The sequence below is a fragment of the Chaetodon trifascialis genome, chromosome 21, assembly GCF_039877785.1.
Source record: "Chaetodon trifascialis isolate fChaTrf1 chromosome 21, fChaTrf1.hap1, whole genome shotgun sequence".
Taxonomy (NCBI): domain Eukaryota; kingdom Metazoa; phylum Chordata; class Actinopteri; order Chaetodontiformes; family Chaetodontidae; genus Chaetodon; species Chaetodon trifascialis.
Window position 1 is genome coordinate 827,501 of NC_092076.1, and position 14,488 is coordinate 841,988.

General features: G+C 50.0%; 2 protein-coding genes across 3 annotated transcripts in view; one reads left to right on the forward strand and one right to left on the reverse strand.

Annotated features, from left to right (window-relative positions):
* ankfn1a (ankyrin repeat and fibronectin type III domain containing 1a) overlaps positions 1-2,542 on the reverse strand; it is a 67,176-nt gene extending 64,634 nt beyond the window's left edge. Inside the window, exons 1-3 of one of the 2 annotated variants that reach the window (XM_070991245.1) lie at positions 2,489-2,542; positions 865-992; positions 1-221 (exon numbers count right to left, since the gene is read on the reverse strand). The exon at positions 1-221 is cut by the window's left edge and continues 19 nt beyond it. In XM_070991245.1, coding sequence (XP_070847346.1) covers positions 1-221; positions 865-980 — 337 coding nt within the window. In that variant the 5' untranslated portion in view covers positions 981-992; positions 2,489-2,542. Of the gene's footprint in view, positions 222-864; positions 993-2,295 lie in introns of both variants that reach the window. The other variant, XM_070991244.1, reaches the window with a different exon arrangement.
* A 5,837-nt stretch (positions 2,543-8,379) lies between these two features.
* On the forward strand, positions 8,380-12,016 carry LOC139349482 (transmembrane protein 100-like). The gene is made up of 2 exons (XM_070990335.1): positions 8,380-9,351; positions 10,533-12,016. The coding sequence occupies exon 2, from the start codon at positions 10,576-10,578 to the stop codon at positions 11,047-11,049; it is 474 nt and encodes a 157-aa protein (XP_070846436.1). The 5' UTR covers positions 8,380-9,351; positions 10,533-10,575; the 3' UTR covers positions 11,050-12,016.
* Positions 12,017-14,488: the final 2,472 nt, after the last annotated feature.

The following is a 14,488-nucleotide window of genomic DNA, read 5'->3' on the forward strand; positions in this document are numbered from 1 at the left end:
CTCCCGGCTCGCTGCAGGTGGAGTGACGCGAGTTGGAGGCCGGGGAGGAGGATGAGGAGATCGGCGGGGAGGAGTGGTTGGATGCATGTGAGGAAGAGGAGGTGGAGGCGGAGGAGGAGGTGCGGGTGGAGTCCAGGGCCCTGGGCAGCAGCAGCGAGGACGGCATGCACAGCCATGTCTCCAGGTCGGAGAACTTGGAGTAGCTCAGCATTTCCAGGACACTGCAGGAGGAGGGACACCAGCTGGATGTCAATCAAGAGAGACGAGAGACAAAACAGCTGCTACAAACAGAGAGACGAAAACACGAAGAGGACACGAAAGACGGGGAGGACAACATGGAAGAACAACATCCGCATGGTACGAGCCACAAAACCTCTGCTGAAAGATGTGCACTGACTCCAGGCTGAGGAGCATCGAGAGGTCAGAGGTCAGAGAGACCTCACCTGAGCACAGGTCAAGAGTAGCATTTAGAAAACAACCTTTATGACCAGTATTTCTTTGTTCATGACGTGTCCACAGTGTCCCCTGGTGGCCAAAAATCTGTCTCCTTCTCTTTAACACGTCCATAACAGTGAGGACGTGGTTTCATATCTGAAGCATTTCTCCAAAACATTCAATATTCACGACTAAAGAAGCAACAAAACCATTCTGAGTAAACTCTGTGTTAGTGTGGAATCTGGTCACCTACAGAGGTCGAAGGTGAGGGTCAGAGTCGTCTCATCGTTCTAACATCAGAAGAAAGCAGACTTCAGGCCAGCCGGGCTCTGACGTTAGGAAGGAACGTGTCCATGTGAGAGGCAGACGGACGCCGTGGACAGAAAGAGTCAAAAATCACAAACACAGCAGCGACTGTGGGTCCGTTACCTCTCCTCTCCCACTCCTGGGATGTCATCTTTCTCGTCTGCGGTCTGGAAGACGCAGGACGTCCTGGAGTCTCGCGATGACAGCAAAACACAGGAGTTTTCAGAGTCCACGGACATCTTCAGCCATATCTACAGGGGACCAGGAGAGACACTCAGCTGACAGTCCAAACACAAGAAGACACTTCACACAGAGAGGACGCGATGAGGAGTCCTGAAAAACACAACAGTGAAGGCATCGTGTTGCCTCCACTGACTCCAATAGTGTATTCAGTGTAAGTCAATGAGGACAAATCACACTGAGCCGAGTCCATCAAGCTCAGAAATGTGTGTTTAACTCATGGTTAGGTGCTTTAACCCAATGACAGCTAGCTCGCTGTTAGCTAGCCAACATTAACTTGTTAGCTTGTAGCTAACTGGTTTCATCTTTTTAGTGAATTGGTGGCTAACTGGTAACGCTGGCTTGTTAGTCAGTTGGCAGCTGGTTGGTAACTTTAGTGTTTCAGCTACTTGCAGCTAGCTGATATGTCCAGCTTGTTGTTTAATTGGTAGTTAGCTTGATAACGCTAGCTTGCTAGCTGTTGGTTAGTTTGTTATTCAGCTGGTTAGCTAGACAGTGACATTAGCTTGTTAGTTCCCGGCAAGATGGTGAAATTAGCTTGTAATTAGTTGATCAACTAATCGGTAACATTGGTTAGATGGTGGCTGGTTATCTACACTAACTAACTCATAATATGAACTTGTTAGTTATTAACTTTCCAGTAACATTAGCTTGATAATTAGTTGGTTAGCTAGCGTGTGTAAATACCTTTTTAGTAGCTGCTAGCTGGCTCCTGATATTACCTTGTTAGTCGGTTAGCTAGCTGGTAACATTAGCTTATTTGGTGATTTAGCACTCGGTCGTAAACTTAGCCAGTTAGCCGGTAACTACGCAGAAGTGGGCTAACTTAATTCGCTGTATGGGACAGACACGGTGCTTAACCTGTGGACTAACTGTCACTGAGTGTGTGAGCTGTCCAGGTGAGACACTCTCTGACATTAACGCATTCAGGTGTAATCTGAAGGCAGGCTTTCACGTTACCAGCTGAACCAACGTGAACTAACGTTGTTCAACGGCTCACGCTCACTGAGCAGAGATGCTGCTAACGTGCGACCACACGTGATTAAGCTACACACCAGTAAAACCAGTCAGGAACTGGACGAAGCTCCCAGTCCAGCGTCATGTCAGCAAACCTACTTTGATCCACAACAAACTCTCCGTCCTTTCATTTCCATCCCGTCAGCTGTCCTTCAGCCCCACATCTGACTGGCACACTGCAGCTGTCTGTCTGTCTGTCTGTCTGTCTGTCTGTCCGTCCCTGACTTCGTGTCCAACAGTCGTGTCCTCTGCACACTTTAAACTCAACCGACGCGAGAGAAGCTGCTACAACTTTACCGTCTCTGAGTCGCTCTTCTTCTGCACAAATAATGTCGCTTCTTCTTCTTCTTCTGTTCCCCGAGCAGAAACATCTGCTCAGGCTGGGCTCCCGCCTGGTAACGTGTCTTTGTCCTGCCCCATGTACCTAAAACATCCCAAAATACAGTCGGCCAGGCCGGATCGGGCTCGGGTTTCACTGTGGTTAACTCACCGCACAGACGCCCAGTCCACATCTGGGAGCGGCCGAGCCTCAATACTGTTCCGATTCACACTCATCAGCAGCCAATTAACTGGGAAAAGTGAACGAGACGGTCCAAAGACAAGTCTGTCCGACCCGAAGACAACTTCAGTCACAGCTAACAGCCACTGGCATGTACTTCAGTAACTGAAGTACAAGTACTACAAGGCAAAGGAGGTGTGGAGGGATTCACTGGAAGAGAGAAAGTGGAAGAAAGGAAAAGTGAAGATGAGGGGCGGGAAGGAGAAAAGAGGAAGGGAAGGAAGAAGAGGGAGGAAAGATGGAAGCAAGCGCAAAGAAAAGAGTGATTCAAAGAAAGAAATAGGAAGAGAAAATCAACTGGTTAATATTAAGAAAGGAGGAAGGCAACAGAAAGAAGGGAGGAAGGAAGGAAGGAAGGAAGGAAGGAAAAAGGGGGAAGGCAGTGAGAGGCAGAAAGGGGGAAGGATGAAGGAAAAGGGGAAAGAAAAAAGAAAAGAACAAGGGACAAATGGAAAGTTAATGACAGGAGAAGAAAGGGCGAAAAGAAGGAGGGAAGACTGGAAAGTGAATGAAAGACAGAAATCTGACAGAAGAAGAAAGAAAGGATCCTTTGACGCGGCGTCTCCCAGAGAGGAGCTGAAGTATGAGAGCATGAACACTGATGCAGAGAGGAGACGGACGCGAGGACGCCCTGCAGACTTCGTGAGGACTGTTAGTGTGAGGCTGTTTCTGTGGTCCAAACAAAGTGCTGGATGTTCATGTTGGAGCAGAGATAAGTCAGACAGGAAGAGGCTGTTTATGTTTATGGTGTAATCATCTGCAGCGGGACAAACAGCCAGCCCTCAGCACAAATAATCACCCTGCAGGATCTGATGGTGTCATGTGACGGCGCCGCGCTCACATCCATCATCAAACTGTGTTTCTCACCCTGACACGTCTGCCACATCACCGCCTCAAACATGGTGTCAGGGTTACCTGCCCTGCAGCCTGTCTGTCTCTGTCTCTGTCTCTGTCTCTGTCTCTGTCTCTGTCTCTGTCTCTGTCTCTGAGCCTGTGTCCCTCTGAAGCATATTCACCTTGACACGAAATTAGCCTAAAGTTTTACTAAAATACTGAATTTCCTGCTGCTTACAAATGTTCCAAATAAGTTAAAGAGTCGATTCAGAGAATATGAAACTCTTATTTTTAATCAGTCTTTCTGTTCAAAGAGCCGTCAGTCAGTGATTCAAAGCAGAGAAAACACAGAGAGACAGACAGACAGAGAGACAGACAGAGAGACAGACAGAGACATAAAGAGACAGACAGACAGAGAGACAGACAGAGAGACAGACAGAGAGACAGACAGAGACATAAAGAGACAGACAGACAGAGAGACAGACAGAGAGACAGACAGAGACATAAAGAGACAGACAGACAGAGACATAAAGAGACAGACAGACAGACAGACAGACAGACAGACAGACAGACAGACAGACAGACAGACAGACAGACAGACAGACAGAGACATAAAGATAATTAAACATGTGTCTTCTTTAAAGTATGACTGTAATATTCTTGTAACATGTCTTTGGACAGGACGATCTGGGAAAAGACCTCCTCTTCATCACCACGCGCTCTCCTTCGTCTCTTCATCTCTTTTTTCTATAACGGTCTCGTGAGTGTTTACAATAAATCCGGTAAATTCCCAAAGTGTTGTGGTTTTTTTATCAGTCAGCGAGTTCATGATGACGATGAGGTTAATCATCGTTCGACATGAATCCAGAACACGTCTCGTCTTTGAAAGCGCGTCTCAAAGCGTCTTTCACAAACGCACTTTTATTCCTGACGTGTCACGTCTGTTTCAGAGTCCAGTGATCAGAGACACTGGTGGTGCTGCAGGTGTATTTACCTGCTCCTGAACGTAAAGGTGCACACGGCGCAGAGGTTCATATAGTCAGCTTCAGTTTGTGCGTCTGATGGATCGGAGGACATCACAGGACTCACCCTCCAACCACAGAGAGACACCACTGCCAGAGGACGGAGGCTTCCAGGTGTGCTCGCCGAGGACGGCCCAGGGCCCATTCTGGGATTCTGTTGTCCCTTCAGGACGTTGTACAGGTCAGTGGTGTGGCCATCAGAGCTCCTCTGGTCTAAACTCAAAGATCATCCTCTCCTCTGTGCTCTTCTCTGATTTTAGACTCTCTGATCAATAAAACTTTCGTTAACTTCACTTTATAAATAAAGCTCTGATTCAAATGTGTGGACTCCACATCATGAAGTAAAGCAATGAGCAGAAGCTGTTTGAGGCGTCCACCACGTCATTGGTCTATTCTGCATCACACCACCGGGAGGCGCTCTGGGCCAAGGCATGGGCTGTAGTATCACTGCCTGCAGGACTTGATGGGTCCTGGACCAGAGTCTGAGCAAAGCGTCCTGAGTGTCTGCTGTTCTCTTCACCACCAGCAGATGTCAGGATGTTCGTGTGATCTGCATCGACTGTTCAAATCCTGATCCAGGAGACATTTGAGACCTCTTTGATTTATTCCAGAGAGCCTCAGTGAGACACTGGAAGGCCGCGAGCTCTGACGGCTGGTTCAGTCAGTGTCTGTATTCATGCTTCACGGCTGCATGAAGGAGAAATTCAACTGGTTTCTGACGTGATGATCAAGCTGCTTTTTGACACAGAGCCGTTGTTCCAGACAGTCCTGACGGTCCTGGTTTACTCGTTATTCGGACCCCCTTAGCCTCCACCCAGCGGTCGCTGGTCCTCCTGAAAAACCAGAACCAAAAACTGCAGTTCCTCAGATGGCCACTTGAGGCTGGATCCAACAGTGAGTCAGTCCCCAAAGACCCCCAGACTGAAACTCTGAAGGCGGATTCTTATAAAACTCTCTCATGTAAATCTGAGCAGGCCGCTTTGAGTGACAGCTCTGCTGGGCTTCAGCTGCCAGGCTACACCACCCAGCGCTTCACCCAGTCACTGAGCTTCACAGCGACTCCTCAGAAACCCGAGGACGACGTCACAGAGACGGCGGCCATGTTTCACGCGGTCTGGCTCGGCTGGGTGTGAAAAGGCGTCTCGGCACCTCGTCTGACAGCCGCTGCTTCTGCTTTCTCGGGTTTTGTGCGACCTGCTGACCTCTGAACTGGAAGCCCTTCCTGTCGGCTCTCCGGGGCCGCGGGCCAGCACGCTGACACCGAGCGGCAGGAAGTGAGGTAATCCTGCGGCTGACATGATGACTCTCACATGAAAAGGTGAATTCTGGGAACGTTTCCTCCCCCTGAAAGCTGAAGCGCTCTCGACCGTCCTCGCTTTCTGCTCCTTCCTGTCTCGTCTTTATTCTTCTCTCTGTCTTCGCGTCCTCTCCTCTGATCGTCTCCTTTATTTGTCATCTTTTCACTCACCTGACACCTTGATTTGTCTCCAGGTAGCATGTTTTGGTACCAGGCTTTGATTTAGCTGAGTGAGGCGGTGACAGACTTCATTTTTTCGTATTTGTCTTGAACATGATTGGCTGTCATCGAGCAGCTGTGACCTGCCCCCTCTTCATTTCATCTGCTTCACTTTTTCACATCCTGTCACTCGTTCTCTTTTTGGCTCGCGTCTTTCTCTCTGATAACATCCTCAGCTTCCTCTGATCCTAATAATACCGACCGATGATCGTGCTGACAGTCACACATCCTGTGCTCCTCTGCCACCTCTTTCATGCTCTTCCCTCAGCTTTCAATCACTTGTTGTGCTTTTGAAGGCGAATATGACTTTAACATTTTGAAATGTAGGTTTTTTCTTCTTCTCTGGTTTTCAGACTGAAACCGGCAGTGAATGCTAACTGCTAACCGCTAACAGTTCAGTGTGATCGATCTTCATCCTCCATTAAGTCATCAGTGAGCCTCGCTGTCCTTCCTTCATCACCATGAACACACACACTCACACACACTGTAGTTTATTCTCACTCACACACACACACACACACACACACACACACACACACACACACACACACACACACACACACACACACACACACATACTACAGCAGCACGTGGATTCATCCGCCACTGAAAATAGTCCCAAACAAAGCTCTATTTCCCCCTGTTTGGATGATTGAAAGTTACTGTGAGCTGCTGTTTGAGGAAATGACTGAAGCTTTTTGTCCTTTACTGATCGTTGGTTCATTCTCTGAGTGTGAGGAGCCGTGAGGAGCCGTGAGGAGCCGTGAGGAGCCGCTGTGCTGCTGGTGTGAGGTGCTGTCCAGACCAACATGCTGTTTCCTGACTTTGAAGACAGGATTTGAAGCGCAGGGTACCAGCAGACTGCTCCTTTAAGCAGTGTTCTGATGGTTTGACCTTTGAACCTTTTCTTCACCTTCGTCAGTTTTTCATCACTTTGTTTTCTGTGAACAGCGTCGCGGCGCTGCTGGTGTGACTCCACACTTTTAAGTTTTTTCCTAGTTTTTGGGCCATGTGAAGCTCCGAACATGCACAGTCAACTTTTCCACCTCGTTTTGAGCCAAAAGGAATTAAAGCCTGACAGGTTTCGAAGCTGGAGCTGGAGTGAGCACCTGTATTCACAGGAAGGAAGAGAGAGGACAGAGCAGAGACGCGGTCCTGTGCGCCGCTTCAGCTGCTAACCTCACCACTTCACATGCAGCCTGAAACCATCTGCCGCAGAGAGGAAGCAGGGGAGGACGTCTCCAGAGAGCTCCATCCAGAGAAAATAACTCACATCATGCCTAACCCAGAAATGGATCCGGGAAGGAACTGATTTAGCACCGTCCCTGTCCAGGCGTCCAGTGGGCCAGGAAGGAAAATCAATGTGCCCGCACTCATTAAACATCTCATTGGTCTCATTTGGGTGTGAAACCCTGACGAACCGCAGCTCCTCTGCTGAGGCTGAGAGCAGGAAGTGGAAAATCAGATCGTTTTACTGGAGCGGCTCCTGAAAACGTGAAGATAAATCAGCTGTGAAGACGAGACGTGGACAGCTGACTGCGTCTCTCACGGGGTCACGGGGGTTTGGGGCTCTGGCCTCTCGGGCCCCGCTGTGGTCCCCCCTCGGTGTGGATCAAAGGACTCACCGGGGGCCCCGCTGGCCCTCGCTGACCCCACAGAGGATCATCTGCAAAAGCAAGAGTTCTCCCAGGGTCTGAATGAGTCCAGCTGGACTCTGCAGGGCCTGAAATCACATCAGAGCAGATCGAGCTGGTCTTTCTGCACTTGTTTCCACCTTCCCACCAACAGTTAGTGAGGACAGGAGAGTCCACCTGCGTCTCTGTGGGACGCCCGGCAGTGATTCGCTTCACAGATGGTTCAGTGTTTCAGGCTGCAGCTTTAACAGCAGATGAGACAGAGTCACGTCTCCGTGGTCGAAAACAGCCTTTTTATACTGTCAATGTTATTATCGTTTGTCTCTTTGCTTTCTGTCAGCGACAGTGTGACGACGCGCCTCGAGCTGCTCTCATCCCAGCTCGTCTCGTCTGGGATGAGAACGTGCTGAAAGTTCAGACGTTTGCAGTGATGAGGAAGACAAACCTGCTGGAAGACAGACATCAAACCACAGCGAGGGGACGAGCTGTCACCTCCCTCTGAGCTCGGGGGTGTCAGAGGTGTCTGCAGTCCACCTGTCTCCCAGTACCAGTACCTGCAGCTCAGCCCTCACAGCACGTTAACAGCGTTCACGAGCGACTTCGAGCTCATGTAACTTTCAGAAATCAGTTTTCAGCAGCTGTTCCAGCTGTTTACAGAGCGGACACACAAACTGTGTCAGAAAGAAGAGAAAACCTCCGTCTGACGTCCTCCAGCAGGACCCAGAGAGGAGGACAGCCGGTCCCAGCAGGACACACGGTCATCACCAGGACCCTGCAGACACAGAGTGTTTAAAGACATGAAGACTCGTCTCCACAGAAAGTCGGGACCACCGTGGACGTGAGACCGGAGCTGTTTGCCGGCTTTAGGGGACAACAGGGATCAGCATGATGAAAAAACCTCGCCTGTTCTCTCAGCTGATTCCTCCCAGATGTTAAAGTCTGCCGGTCTGGAGGGTGGAGGCTTCCCAGGAGGCTGCAGGAGGATTCTGGGAGAAGAAATGTGACTCCGTCATGTGAAGTTCCAGTTTTACTGGACTGATGTTCTGCATTCAGAAGAGTTCTGCCCTTCATCACGCTCATTTCTGCAGTAAAGAACTGCTGAGCACGCCACAGTCTCCAGAGCTGTCCCAGCATGGTGTCCACGACTGTGTGGAAACCAGTAAAGCTGGATGGGGACACACAGCTAATAAGCTTCCTCCATGTGAAGCTGTAAATAAGCTTCTGCTGAGATTAAAGGCGGCAGAGGCCGACACACACACCCGGGTCTCCAGTGTGTGTCGAGCTTTTAATAAAGTCACATTTCAGCGTCGCAGTGATCCCACAGAGCAGGAAACTGAATTCATCTCCACAGCCCTGAATATGACTCCATCTGCCTTCATTTACTCATGAATCCAACGTGGAAAGGTCTGGAAGAACAGCAGATGAAGGTGTTTTCCTCCTGAAGCCGTTTGGCTTCAGTTCAGGAGAGTTTAACATGAACCTGAGGTTATTTTAAGGCTCACAGCCAGCGAGCGAGCGAGCAGCAGCCGAGGGGAGGAAAGAGTTAAAACTCCTCTGGTTAGTCCAGGAGGTGGTACAGAGGGGGGAGGAGAGCAGGGGAGGTGTGGGGGAGGGCAGTCCCCCCTGTTTTTTCTATTGATAGCCATATTCCCCATTTATTCCTGCAGTGAGGACGATGCAGAGCGGAGCGGAGAGAGACGACCTGTAGAGGCTGAACGAGGAGGGAAGTATGAGCGTTTGAGCCGAGGCGAGCAGAAACAGCAGAGAATGGAGAGCAGCGGCCGGCAGGTAAGAGCTCACCTTCAGCCCCCGTCCAGGTGTCATCGAAACTTCACCTGCAGTCAGTCAGTTAACACGGCGTGTGTGCGTGCGTGCGTGCGTGTGTGTGTGTGTGTGTGTGTGGCAGCAGCTCTGCAGTCTTTCCTCACATCATTTCAGTCGAGCTCAGAGTGAATCTTAAAAACCTGCTTTGAGTTTCATTTTCAGGTGAAGGTGAACTGACGTTATGACTCGTTTCATGTGAAATGAAGACATTTCAGGCTGTTTGAGTGGAGAGCAGTTTAGACAGTTTAAAGCTTTTTAGGAGCGGCTGACTGATCCTGTTTCCATCCCAAACTGTGACCCAGCGCTTTATTTCCCTCTGTTTTTATGCACAGACAGACTTTCACAGCGATGGAGGGAGTGAGAGCGGCTCAGCTAAGAGTCAGAAGACTTTTATCATCTGTAATAAAACTGCATCAGTAAGAGTTCAATCACAACGCGTCATTAAAAAATACAAAACGTAAGACCTTAAATCCTCTGATGCTGTGACGAAAACCGTCCTCTCAATACAAACTTTAACTCTTTTAAAGGACAGGACACTAAAATAAGTCTGAATTCAGTGGCTGAAACCTTTATCGTCAGTTTCATCTGCAGTCTTAAAGCGACGCATTCCACCTTAAATTTCTGTTTTTTTTAAGGTGGAAAGTGACATGGTGCAAAGTTGTTCTGTAACCTTCTCCTCTGCAGTGAAGACAGACTGGTTAAGGTGGACCTGGTGTGCAGCAGCCGTCACTCATCACACGCTGAGCGTCCAGAGAAAACAGGGCGGCGACAGAAATAAAGATTTTTATTCACCACATCAGAAATCTTCTGGAACGTTTTTCTGTTTCCAGGTAGTTTCTCTGTAGTGGAGAACAAATCCACCTTAACCAGCTCTGTAGGTGTCAGAGCAGGTGCTGGTTGTGACCTCACGTCACACAGGAGGGTGGACACAATAACAGAAACACCTTACTTTATGTTAAAGGACCAGTGTGTCGACTTCAGTGCCATCTAGTGGTGAGGATGCAGACTGCATCTCGCCTCGTCAGAGTTTGCAGCTTCAGTCTGTTTTCTGTGTTTCTCGTGAGTCAGTGGACGCTCGATGCTGACCATCACTGTTCTGCTGATTCATCTTTTTAAGTTTCACCTCCTTGATTTTCTGTTTTCAGCTAGCTGTTCTGTGATTGGCTGATCGCTGACATCACTATCAAGATGGCCCACCTTTTCCTCGCCAGTAAGATCACCATGCCGGACGACCTCCACAACAAAGGCGGCGCCAGGATTCCCAGGAACGCCATGAGGACGCCGACGTCAATCTCTGCTGAGAAGCTGAGCCGGGACAAGCCCAAGAAGGACCGCAGCGTCATCGTGACGACGCACGTCCCCCACATCAATGAGGTCCAGCTGACAGCGGCCACCGGCGGTGCAGAGATGTCCTGCTACCGCTGCACCGTGCCGTTCGGCGTGGTCGTCCTCATCGCCGGCATCGTGGTCACGGCGGTGGCGTACACCTTCAACTCCCACGGCTCCACCATCTCAGTGCTGGGACTGGTGCTGCTGTCTGCCGGACTGGGCCTGCTGGGCTCCAGCGCCATCTGCTGGAGGGTCCGACTGAGGAAGAAGAAGGACAAACGGAGGGAGAGTCAGACCGCCCTCATGGCCAGCCAGGGATACTGTGTGGCCTGACCGCCGCTGCAGAGGAACGTCCTCAGTCCAGTCCTGAGTCGAGTTCACGTTACGCTGCTTTTGTCCCAAAAGACACGCTGTTCAGTGAACCTGAACGCACCACGCGAGGTCCATCTGAGGCGGTGATGCCTCTGCAGACTCCTCAAAGGACCTGAGGACGCTGTGACAGCCTGCAGGAAATGACTCACTAACTTTAAAGTGCTGGACGAGGACACGAGACTTTTATGAAGCTCCAGTCGAGACGATGAGTTTAACAGTCGATTATCCAGTAATCGACAGCAACTCTGACAACTGATTAATCATTTAGGTCATTTATGAAGCCAACAAGCCAAATATTCATCAGGCTTCAGCGTGATTCTCTGTTTCATGTCTTCTGGGTTTTGTGCTCTCGGCTGAACAATGAGAAACATAAAGAGGTCAATGTGGACTCTGCATCGAGTGACAGTGAAACGCTCTGAGATCTCACTGGACCTCACCGGGTTCGGTTTCTGAATCAACGTCCAATCAGGTGGACTCCGATCAGGTGACAGTGATAATCAAACAAACAGGAAGTAGAAACGCTCTGAACGAGCAGATTTAATCAGTTTGAAATAACGTTCATAACATGAAGCTCAGCCATGATGTTCAGCCTCTCTCAGCAAACGCTGCTAATAAGCTAAGAAACACATTTAACAAGGTACTCTGCCGTCGACGCTTCTGCTTCAGAGTAAGCCTCACCTGTGACGTCAGCACTCGTACGTCACTCCGTCCCTCGTCACGTCAGCGGGAGGACGAGGACCGCTCTGCAGACTCGTACAGTGGCTCAGTGCTGGAGGTGACGTTGTGAGCTGTGGGCGTCACGGGGGGCTCGTCTCTGATGATATGCATGCCAGCCTGTATATTTAAATAGTACACTAAGATGCAAAGTGATGAAAATAACCGAATGTCATGTATTCACTGTATTAAAGAGTTCAGTGTGTGTAACAGGCTCAGTCTGACGCTGCCTCGCCTTCTTTTAGTCCGAGCAGAGCTGCAGGCTTATTTATTCCGTGTCAACAGACGTCTGAGTGAAACACGTTTGTTCGATTAAACTCGACGTTCAAGCTCCAACCCGAGGCTGGACGGCTGCTTGTGAGCGGCTGGCTGAGGGTTTGCATGCAGAGCAGGTTGAGGACGGACTGGAAAGTTGTAGCTGTTATATTTAGTTGTGTTTATGTTGCCTAGCATCCCACAGACACACGACCAGATAATAACTGGGGGGTGGGGTTGCATCATTCAGGGGAGGAGGAGGCTGAGGTGACGCTAACGGTTACAACGCGCTGTCGCTTCTGCAGTGCTAACTTTATCTCCACTGAGTGCAGCATCCTGGGAATGTGAGGGGGGGCGAGGGTGAGAGACACAGCCGGAGAATGGAGAAAGACGGAGAGAGAGAGAGAGAGAGCAAGAGAGAGAGAGAGAGAGAGAGAGAGAGAGAGAGCGAGAGAGAGAGAGAGAGAGAGAGAGAGAGAGAGAGAGAGAGAGCGAGAGAGAGAGAGAGAGGATGCAGCGCTCAGCGGATCTTCAGCAGATGTGAAGCCACCTTCAGCAGAGACCCTCCACAGCAGACCACCACCCTCAATGAATCTGCTCCGTCTCCGCTGAGGCTTCATGAGTGTTTCCAAGACTACAATAAGTTCTGGATCAAAGGAGACAAAATGATAAAAATGATTTTAAAAATGGTTCATCGCTCGGGGGCTCACGGCCTGTGGGAACAGAATGCCTGCGAGACGAGTTGCAGGGAGAGAAATGCTCACCATAATTAAGATGGAGGTTTGCTTGTGGAGCTTGAGGCTCCGCTTTTATTTGACTTCGGCTCGTAAAAGCGGTTTTAAATGAAGTTGCAATTACTTTTATGTACCGAGAGTCTGGAGTCTCTCCAGCTGCTCTGAGGACACACACACAGCAGAGCTTTGAGCTAAATGCTAACATCAGCATGCTAATGTGCTCACAGTGACGCTAAGAAGAAGAAGAAGAAGAAGAAGAAGAAGAAGAAGAAAGAGATGTACTTTTTATTTATCACTCATAGTTAGTTGCACACACCACATGCACACACGCCATGCTTCTGTGATACTGATTTTTATCAGGTGTGCTGTTTAACATGTTTCCAATCACGGTTTAGCTTGTTAGCATGCTATCTGCTAGGTAGCGGTGAGCACAGGTCCAGCTGAGGCTCATGGGAACATCAGTGCTTCAGGTTTTTGGTCAGAAACTGAAGAACTGAGCCGATGAAAAGGTTGAAGTGATGATGACTGAGTGGCAGACATCATAAATGTCAGCCTGCGGGTGGCGCTAGAGGAAACGTCCGCAGGATTCACCTCATGGCTGTTGGACAGACGGACAGACCAGCGTCGCCATCCTCAGAGCTGCTGGGATCTGGAGCTCTTCCACTTCGCCCTTTTTGAGACGTTTACCTGTTGGATGGAGGTGAGTCAGGCAGGACTGAGCCGGCGCTGAGGTGTGTTTCAGGACAGAGCGGACTCAGTCTTTGTGTTTGCGTCGCCTCGGGCTCAGAGGGGAAATCCCGACCCTCCCTTCCCTTCCTGTAACACAGCGACCAGCTGAGTGAGCAGAGGTGCAGCACAGTGGCAGCGTCAGCCCCCCCCCCCCCCAAACACAGCCCAGCCTCTGAGCCAGAGAGCGCTGGCACGCAAAGAGACGACAATCGGCACGATTAAAAGGGATCAGCCAGAGAACAGGAAGGTGTTTTCTGTTCCTACACACCCTCTACCCAAACTTTGAAATAATTCCCCTGCAGGCGTGTGATTGTTCTGCCGTCAGATGAGCCTCAAGGTCAGCGCAGCCGGCCGAGGCCGAAGACGACCTGCGTCCAGGCCTCTGCTTTGTAAAAGGTCTGCGGAGTCCTGGACGTTTTCCTCCAACTGCTGCGGAAAGAAAGAGGTGTGAAGTTTAAAGACTTCGCTTCAGCTTCAGGAGGAACCAGCTCCGCTTCACGAGGTCAACGGCAGAGATCTGAGTCAATCAGCAGGGGACCGTCCTGTGGGGTCAAAGGGTGAAGTCATCAACTTCCTGTAGAAACGACATCATCATGGCCGCACTGAGCATCCACTGCGGTCCACTGTAACGTCCTCTTCAGTCCACTGTAACGTCCTCTGCATATTGTCAAAGCTGCTGTTGGTCCAGTCAGTCAGTTTAGTTAGTTAGCTTTAGCATTAAAGCTAAGTGTCATATAACATAAAGCTGTAAGATGACCCCGTTTACGTACACGAGCCGAAAGCCTTTGAAGGGGCCGCGATGCAGAGAGCACATGAACCATCAGAGGAAATCCACATGGATCAGCGCTGACGGGAAGAAATCAGCTCAGCGAGAGACTCTCTGAAACACACGAGGCACCAGGTTCAGGTGGTCTTCGCTCTAAAGGTGTTTCTGTCGTTCATTAGTTTCTGTGGAGTAACACCGAAAA